Source organism: Ahaetulla prasina, chromosome 2 (assembly GCF_028640845.1).
Source record: "Ahaetulla prasina isolate Xishuangbanna chromosome 2, ASM2864084v1, whole genome shotgun sequence".
In the NCBI taxonomy this organism is placed as follows: Eukaryota; Metazoa; Chordata; class Lepidosauria; order Squamata; family Colubridae; genus Ahaetulla; species Ahaetulla prasina.
Window position 1 is genome coordinate 195,458,973 of NC_080540.1, and position 12,689 is coordinate 195,471,661.

Here is a 12,689-nt window from a genome sequence, read left to right on the forward strand (position 1 = left end):
CTGGGACTGGATTCGGCCATCTACATATATTTCCGAGATGTATCTAACGAGATTCTCAGTCTGCGAGATTCCCCCCTCTCTTTTTTTTTTTTTTTTTTTTTATAAAAAAGTTTTATTTTTACAATCTTGTCAAATAATTCATCCAATGTACAGTTATATACAATTAGTCGGGCCTGCCCAGTCACCACCCCCCTTTTTAACCTTCTTCCCTCTTCTACCTTCTTTTACTTTCCAAACCTTCCTCTCCTTCTCTTATCTACCTCCTCTCCTCCCTCCACCCTACACTCTTCTCCCTCTTCTACCCCTCTTCCTTCCTCTTCTCCTCTTTCCTACCTCCTACTCTCTCTTTTTTCCCTCCCCACCGTTCTAAAATGGCAACTGGTCAGACCCGACCCTACATTAATTATATTTATACATCTTCAATAATCCCTGTACATTAACCATCACTCCATCACTAACCTCAACCCCCCAATTCCCTTCCCCTTTACCCCCACCCCCCCTTCCCACAACAAAATGCAGGGTATCAAAACTAACAATCATAATCTAAAATAATTCCTAAATTATAATCTCTAGTCTCTCCACGCTTATTCACACTCTCAATTCCCCTCTCCTTCAAAAATATATCTAATACAAATTATTTCCTAAATTTACTCATATGCTATTTGATATTTTTTTATCTGATACTTATTTTGAATATAATCAATCCACATTTTCCATTCTAAAATATATTTTTCTTGTGTATAGTCTTTCAAGTAAGCAGAGATTTTTGCCATTTCTGCCAGATTTGATACTTTAAGAGTCCATTCTTCAATTGTAGGTAATTCTTCTTTCTTCCAATATTGAGCAATCAAAAGTCTTGCGGCTGTTATTAAGTTCAGAATCAATTTAGTCTCTATAGCTGTACAATCCATAATTATTCCTAGTAAAAAGAACTGCGGGGTAAACTTAATCTTCTTTTTCAAAATATTCTGCATGATCCACCATACTTTAATCCAAAATGCTTTAACTTTTTTGCAAGTCCACCATATATGATAATAAGTAGCATCTTCACAATCACATCTCCAGCATTTAGCCTGTACATTAGGATACATACATGACAATTTTTTGGGGTCTAAATGCCATCTATAAAACATCTTATAAAATTTTCTCTCATATTTTGCGCTTGTGTAAATTTAACATTCCTCACCCAAATTCTTTCCCAAGTTTCCAACATTATTGGTTGCTGAAAATTTTGTGCCCACTTAATCATACAATCCTTAACCAAATCAGTCTCTGAATCTATTTCTACTAATACATTATACAACCTCTTAATATGCTGTTGACCTTGATCTCTCATTTGTTTTAACAAATTATCCTCAATTTGCTTAACACCTAATTTTGATCTAATTTCCATCTAGCTTGTAGTTGTCCATATTGGAACCATGTATAATTTTTCCTTCTTCCCCATCTTTTCTCTAGATTTTAATTGTAACTCCCCCTTTTCCATACAAAGAAGTTCTTTATAAGTAACTACCTCCATCTTTTGATATATATTTATATTTTCTATCATGTGTCTCGGGTTTGCCCATATTGGAATCTTTCCATCTAATTTGTATTGATATTTCCTCCAAACCCTCAATAATGCATTTCTAATTATATTATTTTTAAATATTTTATCAACTTTCTTATCATATAATAAATAAGCATGCCACCCATATAACAAACCATAACCTTCTATATTCAGAACTCTTTCCTCAGTTAAATTAATCCAATCAGTAATTGATGATAAAACAACTGCTTCATAATACAATTTTAAATTAGGCATTTTAAAAAAAACCCTTTCCCTTATATCCTGCATTACTTTTAATTTTATTCTTGGTTTTTTGCCCATCCATACAAATTTACTAATCCCCTTTTGCCATTCCTGTAATTTAATATCATTCTTAAACACCGGTATCATTTGAAACAAAAACAAAAACCTGGGCAAAACATTCATTTTTATAGCCGCTATTCTTCCCAGCAAAGATAGTTGTAACTTCTTCCAACTCTCCATTTCTTTCCATACCTTCTGCCACAATACCTCATAATTATTTTTGTATAATTTAACATTTGAAGCTGTAATATATATTCCTAAATATTTAACCTTTTTAACGATTTCAAAACCTGAAGTTCTTTCTAACTCTTCTTTTTGTTGTATATTCATATTTTTAGTTATCATCTTTGTCTTTTGCTGATTCACCTTAAATCCAGATACTTTACCATACTGACCAATTATATCTTTTAAACCAGTTACTGAGTATATTGGTTGAGATACAGTAACAACCAGGTCATCTGCAAAAGCTCTTAATCTATAATCTTGATGTTTAACTCTAATTCCCTTTATTCGATCGGAACCACGATGTTATTCAGAAGAATTTCTAAAGTTAAAATAAAAGTAATGGGGACAAGGGACATCCCTGTCTCGTCCCTTTCTCAATTTTAAAAGTTTCTGTTAACCCACCATTTACTATTATTTGTGCTGTTTGCTTCTGATATATTGCTTTAATTGCGAATAAAATAATCCCCAAATTGCATTTTTCTATTACTTTAAACAAAACTGCCAATCCAATCTATCAAAAGCTTTTTCAGCATCCAAAAAGGAATGCCGCTGATACTTGGTTGTTTCGTTCCAAATATTCAAGTAAATTTACGATTTGCCTCACATTATATCTCATCTGCCTACCCTTAATAAATCCTGACTGATCATTATGAATTATTTGATTCATCACTGGCATTAATCTATTAGCCAATATCTTGGTAAATATCTTGTAATCAGTATTTAAAAGTGATATAGGCCTATAATTCTCTGCTTTAATACCATCTCGATCTTCCTTCGGTATTAACGAAATAAAGGCTGTCCTCCATGAAGGGGGAACATCTCCTCCCATTTGAATTTTATTAAATAACTCTTTAAGTGGTTCAACCATCTCATTTTGTAAATTTTATAATAAACAGCTGTTAAACCATCTGTTCCTGGTGCTTTACCGATTTTAAGTTGTTTAATTGCTAAGAAAATTTCCTCTGAAGTAATTAATTGATTCAATTCTTCTCTTTGATTTTCTGTAAGCTCACAAATATTTTGTTGTTGTAAATATCTTTCTATCTCTGTATCATCAACCATATCCCTAGAATATAACTTACTATAATACTCTAAAATGCTTTTTAATCAAGTTCTTTTGATAAACTTCCTTACCCCTATATTCTATTTTATCAATCGCTCGTGATTTTCTGTTTTTCCTTATTAAATAGGCAAGCCATCTTCCTGGCTTATTGGCATTATTAAACTTATTATGTTTTACATATTGTAAATTAATTGCTACTTGATCTGCCATCAACATATTAAACTGACCTCTCAATATATTTATTGATTCTTTTATTTTACTATTTCCTGGGCTATTTATCAATAATTGTTCTTTCTTTTAATTTCCTCTTCCAGTTCCTTTTTCTTTTCTGCAATTTATTTTTGTATTTAATATTCATTTGTATAAGATTTCCTCTCATATAAGCCTTACTGAGTCCCAAATCATCTCTATAGATGTCTCTTTTTTCATATTCATAATAAAAAATTCTTTCATTTGTTTTTTACATTCATTTACATTTTGTTCATATTTAAACAAATTCTCATTCAACCTCCATGATCTCCTAGCCTCCTTTTCCCGATCAAATTCAATCCAAACTGGACTATGATCAGATAAAGTTCTTGAACAAATCTTCGTCTTCTTCACTCTAGAATACAAGTCATTAGTAATCAAAATAAAATCAATCCTCGAAAATGATTGGTGCCTATCAGAAAAGAAGGTAAAATCCCTCTCTTCTGTATTATGTTCTCTCCAAATATCTCTTAATTCCAAGTCCTCCATCATTTCAAAAAAAGCCTTTGGTAATTTCGCCCGGCTTGATATCTTCCTTAAGCTTTTTTTGTCTTTTTGAGTATCCAACACACCATTCCAATCACCCATTAATATATATGATTTATAATCCCAAAATACTATTCTTTTATGTAAAACTTGAAAAAATTTCTTGTTGTTGATTCGAGCATAAACTCCTATTAATAATGTCTTCTTTCCTCCAACAAGAGTTCAATAGCAATGTATCTTCCTTGCTTATCCACCTCAATTAATTTTGCTGATATATCCTTCTTTATATATATAACTAAACCATTTTTCTCCAAAGAGGAGGCAACAAAATGTACTCCCAGTTTTGAATTTATCAAATATTTCTGGTCTAAAGATCTAATATGTGTTTCTTGTAAACAAGTAATGTCATTTTAAATTGTTTCAAATAATGAAATACTTTCCTTCTCTTCTGTGAATTCAAACCATTAACATTCCAAGATAATAGTTTAATTGCCATTATCGGCCAAAGGAAACTTTTGGAACACTAGCCGCAAATCACATTTTGCTTTAGGCCTTGCTCCTCCCACTGTTTCCGTTGTAGTAGTTGCCAGTTGTTGTTGTGCCTTCATCTCTTGTTCCTTGCGCTTAGCAGCAGCTCTTGTCAGCCTTTGTTCTTTTGAATCTGGACCCGTCATAGGTATTTCCAACACTTGTAATAAATCTTCTTCCATCGCAATCTGTTCTTGAACCTGCTTCACTTCTCTTTCCTTCACTTCAGTCTCCTTTCTTCTAGCATCCAGTGGAGAAAGACTTCCAACTTTTAATGCCTCAACATAAAATTCTCTTGCTTTTCCAACTGTATTGAGACGATGTACTTTCCCTGCATAATATACTATTATACCAGTTGGAATATCCCATCTATATTCAATCTGACGTTTTTTAAGTTCATTCACCAGGAAGGCAAATTCCTTTCTAGCCCTTAACATTTTTGGTGGAATTTCCTTTAATATTAAAATATCCTGACCAGCAATCTGAATCTTCTCCCCCTTATATGAGGCTTGCAAAATCTGATTTCTCACTGTTCTATTTGTAAAATAAATAACAACATCCCTTGGCAACTTTTTGCCTTGCTATCCAAGAATTCACACGATATATTTTATCAATTTGATAAGCCACATCTGCTGGACGAGCTGCTAATATCTCAGCAAATACTTCAGAAAAATTTCCTTAAATCCTCTTCTTTATTCTCTTTCAGACCACGAATTCTTAGAGCAAATTCCATATTTCTGTATTGTATCAAAACTATTTCATCATCTGTTTTTCCATTTTACTTTGAAATTCAGCCATTTTATTATCTAATTTTGAATTATGTTGCTTAATTTCTTCAACCTCCTCTTCCAATAAAATCACATTATTTGCCAAACTTTGTACTGCAATTACAAATCCTTCCTTAACTTCTTTATTTCCCACTTGAATTTCTGATATCTGCTCTTTCATTTCCAACATCTCCTCAGTTATTACTTTAAATTTTTCTTGCATAAAGTCTTTTAAATTCTCTTGTACCGCCTCTAAGTTCAATGTTCTAGTCTCCACTGTATGAGCTGGAGAGGCACCAGCTGAGGAGATTCCAGAGCCCTTTGTTACAGTAGACTTTAATTGTTTGGCTGCCATCTTCTATAAAATTATTTATTTATTTCCAACTTAATATTCAGTTTAAATCTTCTTAACCTCTGAGAAACACAGTCCTTTAAAGCTTTTTTAAAGCAATATTTAAAAAGAAAATCTCTCCTAGATTCTAGGCAGCAAAGAGTTAAAGAGTTGAAGTAGCAAATAACATGCAATTTACCAAGAGCAGACGGCAAGCTGTGAAAGTATCACTTTCGCTTTCCACTCGTTAACTTGTTAACAATTCGCCTCCATTTTCTTGCTGTTTTCAAACTTGTTACAAAGTATCGGGGAATCGGCTTGGCTACTTGCATAAAGTTCTCCCACTTTCATTCTGTCCGGTATAATCCTTTATTGTCCAAAATAAATCTCGGCGTTTGGTCGTGGTGATTGGTTCCGCCCAAGCAGAAGAATCCTCGGATCTGGAGCTCTTCGGGTTGCTGGAGGGAACTTAACCCTTCAAACCCCTTTTTTCTCAGGGGCTTTAGGGAAATTCAACCTCTGCCCTCAGCTCACCCCTCCTCTTCTCCCGAAGAGAGGGTTTTTCGAACCGCTGGACAGCAGATTTAAGCTGTCCTAGCGATTCCACAAAATCCAGAGGTTGGTGATCGTAAAGATCACCGCCATCACCTACGGTGCCAAACCGGAATTCCCCCCTCTCGTGGACATGGCCCTCTACGTTATCGAAGGCCTACCTTGATGACGGATTTTGGAATCCCGAGAGGTGGCATGCGGCTAAAAAGAGGCTTAGGGGTTTTTTAAATTCGTGTTTTACTAAACTTTTAAATAAATCATCTACGGGGAGGGAAGGATTTTTAAAGGGTGAGTTGGGTGGGGGGGACACCCACGGAGGGTTAGGCTGGTCCCTGCTAGGGTTCCTGATTTGGAGGTTCTTGATACGGAGATAGTTATGGAGGTTAAAACTCAACCATTTATGGGTATGTCCATCAGCACGCTAAGAGGGAGGGGCAGATATGGCGGAAGCGGGGGCTCATATCATGTTCGGGGAGTACACTCTCGCTGTTTGCGAGCGATTGCGTGCTCCGGGCCCCCAAGCTTGCCTCGTTCCCTGAGTGGCTATGCCTCCAGGAACCTGGACCTTCGGTTGATGCTATGCAATGCCAGGTCCGTCGTGAATAAAGCCCCCCTCATAGCCGAACTTATTCAAGAGGGGGGGGCGACCTGATGGACATTTCAGAGACCTGGTTGGGCGCTGAAGGGGGGGTTCCCCTTATCGAGATGTGCCCACCAGGTTTCCAGGCATTCCATCAACCAAGGGCCCAGGGTAGGGGTGGGGGGGTAGCGGTTGTTATTCATGAGGGTGGCGAGGCCCCTCCTCAAGAAGCCTTCCTTGGACCCAGCTGTATTGGCGAATTATCGTCCAGTTTCCAACCTTCGCTTTTTGGCGAAGGTTGTTGAGAGTGTGGTGGCGTATCAGCTTCCCCAATACCTGGAGGAAACTGTCTTTCTAGATCCGTTCCAGTCCGGCTTCAGACCTGGTTACAGCACCGAGACGGCTTTGGTCGCGTTGGTGGATGACCTCTGGAGGGCTCGGGACAGGGGATGTTCCTCTGTCCTGGTCCTGTTAGATCTCTCAGCTGCTTTTGATACCATCGACCATGGTATCCTGCTGCGGTGGTTGGAGGGATTGGGAGTGGGAGGCACCGTTTATCAGTGGTTCTCGTCCTATCTCTCTGACCGTTCGCAGACGGTGTCGGCAGGGGGGCAGAGATCAACCTCTAGGTCTCTCACTTGTGGGGTGCCTCAGGGGTCGGTTCTCTCACCTCTCCTGTTCAACATCTATATGAAGCCGCTGGGTGAGGTTATCCGTGGTTTCGGGGTGGATTATCATCTGTACACTGATGATACTCAGCTATACATTTCCACCCCGAACCACCCCAATGAAGCTGTCGAGGTGATGGACCGGTGTCTCAAGGCCGTGCGGATCTGGATGGGGAGGAATAGGCTCCAACTCAACCCTACCAAGACAGAGTGGCTGTGGGTTCCGGCGTCCCGGTACAGTCAGCTTACCCCTTCGCTGACTGTGGGGGGTGAAGTTCTAACCCCCAGGGGAAGGGTGCGCAACTTGGGCGTTCTCCTGGATGATCGGCTGTCTTTAGAAGAACATTTGACGGCTGTCGCCAGGGGAGCATTTTATCAGGTTCGCCTGATGCGCCAGTTGCGCCCCTTTCTTGACCGGGACTCCTTACACATGGTCACTCATGCCCTCGTTACCTCTCACCTGGACTATTGCAATGCTCTTTACATGGGGCTCCCCTTGAAGAGCACCGGGAGGCTCCAGCTAGTCCAGAATGCGGCTGCACGGGTAATTGTGGGAGCATCACGTTGCTCCCATATAACACCTATCCTGCGCGGCCTGCACTGGCTGCCAGTAGCCTTCCGGGTGCAATTCAAGGTGTTAGTGCTCACCTTTAAAGCGCTCCATGGCTTAGGACCGGGCTATTTACAAGACCGCCTTCTGCCACCGATAGCCTCCCAACGACCTGTGTGCTCCCACAGAGCAGGCCTGCTCCGGGTGCCATCAGCCAAACAGTGCCAGCTGGTGACCCCCAAGGGGAGAGCCTTCTTTGTGGCAGCACCAACCCTATGGAATGAGTTACCTCCTGGGTTACACCAACTTCCCGACCTCCGTACCTTCAAGCGGGAACTGAAGACTCTGCTATTCAATCGGGCGGGACTAGCCTAAATATTATTTTAATTTGATATTTTAGTTTAACTTAGTTTTAATTAAATTTTAAACTGTGTTAATTTATTTATAATTTTATAGTTTAGGGTTTTATATCGGTCGTTTGACTGTTTTAGTTTTAAATTGGCCGGTTAAATATTTCATTTTAAATGTATTTTAAATTTATTGTGTTCCTATGTGTTTTAATAAGGCTGTACACCACCCTGAGTCCTTCGGGATAAGGGCGGTCTAGAAATCTAATAAATAAATAAATAAATAAAATATAGGAAATACACTACAATAGTTATGGGGGACTTCAATTATCCTGAAACCAATTGGAAGACTAATTCTGCACCAAGTGAGAAATCAAATAAGTTCTTAACCAACCTATCTGACAACATTGTTATCCAAAAGGTAGAGGAGGAAACTAGAGGGACAGCCATACTGGACTTAATTTTTACAAATAGAGAAGATGTGATAGAGGGAGTTAAACTGCAGGAACCTTGGGTGAGAGTGACCATGTCATACCAGAATTCACCATAACACAACCAGAAGCAATAGAACATAATGATACCAGAGTCTTAGATTTTAAAAGAGCTGATTTTAATTAATTCAGAAATAACTTGGGAAAGATTCCTTGGATGAAAATCCTAAAGGGGAAAACAACTCAAGAATCTTGGGAAACTCTGAAAAATATGATCATAAAAACTCAGAAAGGGACAAGATGGCTCAGTGGCTAAGACACTGCGCTTGTCAATCAAAAGGTCAGCAGTTCAAATCCCTAGTGCCGCGTATCGGGATGAGCTCCTGTTACTTGTCCCAGCTTCTGCCAACCTAACAGTTTGAAAGCACATAAAAAAGGCAAGTAGAAAAATAGAGACCACCTTTGGTGGGAAGGTAACAGTGTTCTGTGCACCTTTGGCATTTAGTCATGCCAACCACGTGACCACAGAGACAGCACTGGCTCTTTGGCTTTGAAACGGAGATGAGCACTGCCCCCTAGAGTCAGGAACGACTAGCACATATGTGCGAGGGGAATCTTTACCTTTACCTAAAAGCCCAAACCAGCACAATACCACCGAGAAAGAAAACCAAGAAATCCAAGAAGAAACCAGCACAGCTGCACAAAGATCTCTATGACAAATTGAAAGATAAAAAGGAGAAGTACAAAAAATGGAAAGAGGGACACTCAACTAAGGTAGAATATCAGTACATAGGCAGAATCTGCAAAGACGAAGTCAGGAAAGCAAAGGCTCAGAATGAACAAAGACTTGCAACAAAAGTCAACGATAATAAAAAAAGAAGTTTCTTCCAACTTATAAATAACAAGAAAAAAATCAAGGAAATAGTTGATCCACTAAAGAGAGAAAATGGCAAGGAAGTAACAGGCAACAGAGAAAAAGCAGAGCTGCTTAACTCATTCTTTGCATCGGTCTTCATGCAAAAAGAAACTAAAGCCCAACCTACCAAAAACATAACTGTAAAAGACAGACTAGAAACAAAAGTTAAAATAAGCACACAAAAAAAATTAGTAAGAGAACACTGTCTGATCTTGATGAACGCAAATCACTGGGACCTGATGGATTATATCCCGTAGTTCTAAAGGAGCTGTCAGATGTCATCTCAAAACCACTGTACCACATCTTTCAAAAATCCTGGAGCACCGGGGAACTATCAGAGGACTGGAAAAGAGATGATCTGGTTCCCATCTTCAAAAAAGGGGGGAAAAACAGACCCAGGAAACTATAGACTAATCAGCCTAATATCAATATTCGGGAAAATACTGGAAAAGATAATAAGAAAGCAGATCTGCCAACATCTAGAAACAAGTAAAGTAATAACTAGCAGTTAGCATGGGTTTGTTAAAAACAGATCATGCCAAACCAATCTTGTTTCATTCTCCAACATAGTGACTAAATTAGTAGACTAGCGAAATACTGTGGACATAATATACTTAGACTTCAGTAAGGCATTCGACAAAGTAGACCACAACCTACTTCTTCATAAACTAGAAAAAAGTGGGATAGATAGCATCACAGAAATGGTGTAGGGTCTCCTGCTTGGGTGGGTGGGGGTTGGACTAGATGACCTACAAGATCCTTTCCAACTCTTTTAATCTAATGTTATCTAATTCTGGCTAGATCCTATTTGGTAAGCAAGGCAGGGTTTTTGTAAAGGGCTTTCCATGAAATGAATCACTGTGCCCCCTGTGCCCACAATGATTGAATCTCATACAGAAAGACTTCACTTTTCTACTCTATCACCACACCCAGCAGTGAAGTAAAGGTTTCCAGCAAGAGTGACAGCTGTGGAACTGGTGAGAACCTTCAAAGTCTCGCAGGCAGGTGCAGAGCTTCTGAAAGCGCTCTCTGTTCAGAAAGACATAACAGACAATTTTTCCTTTCTCCTTTCTTAGTGCTGTTTCAAACTGGTATCCTTTCTTCAAAATATTCTTCATGACTCTGTTGTGAACAATCTGCCAAGAGATGGACAAGGAGATACCTACCCAGTTTTCTAAAAGGGTCTTTGACCAAAATCAGCTTTGACTGACTGATTAACTGTCTACTTTCCTGGACAGAAAAAGAACTCTCTACAGAGAAGTTAAGAACAACAGCATAAAGATTAAAAAATTAGCTAAACAAGAGGGATATAATTAAGACTGTGTAGTGCATCGTCAACATGATCGCCAACGTCCAATGACGGATATGGCACAAGAAGAAGAAGTGATGAACTGGAGAATCCCTGCTCAAAATCTTGGCCATTTTTCAAGGTGGAAGCAATACAACTAGTCTATCTAACAGTAAACTAACCATTATTGAGGCAATATGAAACATTGAAAAGCATATAAATTTGCTAGGTGTTCTTACAAAATACCTATAAGCACTCATTAAAACCTGGAAGTAAAATACTTGTCTTCTCTGGCTGTCTACTCTGGAATTATTTGTGAACATCTATTGAACTACATGACTATTGCTTCTTAAGAAGCCACATCATTTGGGGTGACATCTAAACCAATCTGATTCTGCTGTTCAGGTGGGAGGAGTTTGAAATTCTCTCCTAATTTGTTGCAAGACTCATGTGACTACCTTGATTTGTAAACATGCACAGTGGCCAAATCATGTAGTCCAGCTATACCATCCATTCAACAGAGAAGTTGGGTACTGCTCTTAAAAACGCTTTAAGTTAATAAGGAAAAGGCAAACAAAAAACAAACGAAAACCGTGGCTGTCACTTTCAAAAACTGTTTTCTTTTTTTTCAAAATGTTGTGTAGCATGGCTAGATTGATGGAAAATCTAGTGCTCGTCTTCCTGGTATGTGTATAGGAGAGAGCAGAGGTGTTGGGAGCAGCACAGTCAAAGCCCCATTCTTTTCTTTTTATGTGATAGAGCTGTGGTCACCATCTTAACTTCTTTTCTCTACCTTCTGCAGACACATAGGAGAGAAGAAAGAGAGAGGTGCAAATTTTGACTCCAAGCTTCCATGTGAAGAGTCTACTGTGATGATTCTTTCAGTGTCTCCTTTGTCTTCTCTCATCCTGTCCTTCATGAGGCAGTTCTTGCAGGGAGCTCCTGAAGCATTCTAGCACTGTGAAGCTAGAAGCACAGAAATAAACGGCAGCATCCTCAGAGCTCATTTTGTTGATTTGCAATGAACAGTGTTTACCATGCGTCTGCTGAATCGTAAAACCTCGATCTTCAAATTCAGCTTCAATGGTGGATTTTAGTGCTCCCTTAGTTATATAACCAATCAGTTCCAGCTGCTGTTTTGCTGCTGTTTGCCGATACCAGTACATCCAGTTGTGATCTATGTTGTTCTGGTAGCAATTCATTTCAATCTGGTCTCCAAGTTGCCCTGATATCCAGGTTGGTTTCTGCGTGAGCAGTTCCTGCTCTGCTCTGATGCAGAGTAATAAGAAGGAGAAATAGAAAGAAGAAAAGAAGGAAGGCTGAAGATGTTGGTAAATTATACTCCATAACATCATAGCAATAGCTGCTCAAAATGCAAGAAAATACAGTTATTTCTTGAATGCTCCTTGCTATGGTGCGGTGTTCCTGATCCAGTTTCTACCCTGTAGAAACTGCCAAACCAATTTTATCCAAACAAAATTTATGGAAATAAAGACTTTCCCCAACCACTTTTAGACTGTTGTCTCCAAACTTAGATTGTTATATTCTCTCCCTTGCTAACTGCCTTTCTACAGTACTTCCCTTGATGAAAATGAAACAAAAAACCATAAAAGAAACAGGTCTCAGTGAAACATCATTTGATCTGTACAAAATATCCTGTTGAAGTGATGAAGGAAACCAAGAAGTATTACTGTCAGGTGGTTCATACTTCCTAAATCCCGCCCTTCCCAAAGTGCTGATAATAGTCCAAGTTTCCTCTTTAGACAGGTCCTGGAAATGTTCATAAATAAACTTTTGAACTTGGTTTTATTTGCCTGTTTTACACAGGCAAATAACACACTACAGCTTGTAATGTG

The 12,689-nt window shown here is 38.8% G+C and overlaps 1 protein-coding gene across 1 annotated transcript in view; it reads right to left on the reverse strand.

Moving 5' to 3' along the window:
* The window catches only part of LOC131190668 (M1-specific T cell receptor beta chain-like), a 30,071-nt gene extending 17,886 nt beyond the window's left edge, over positions 1-12,185 (reverse strand). The window contains exons 1-2 of the mRNA XM_058168025.1: positions 11,797-12,185; positions 7,982-7,997 (exon numbers count right to left, since the gene is read on the reverse strand). Coding sequence (XP_058024008.1) covers positions 7,982-7,997; positions 11,797-12,185 — 405 coding nt within the window. The remainder of the gene's footprint in view (positions 1-7,981; positions 7,998-11,796) is intronic.
* Positions 12,186-12,689: the final 504 nt, after the last annotated feature.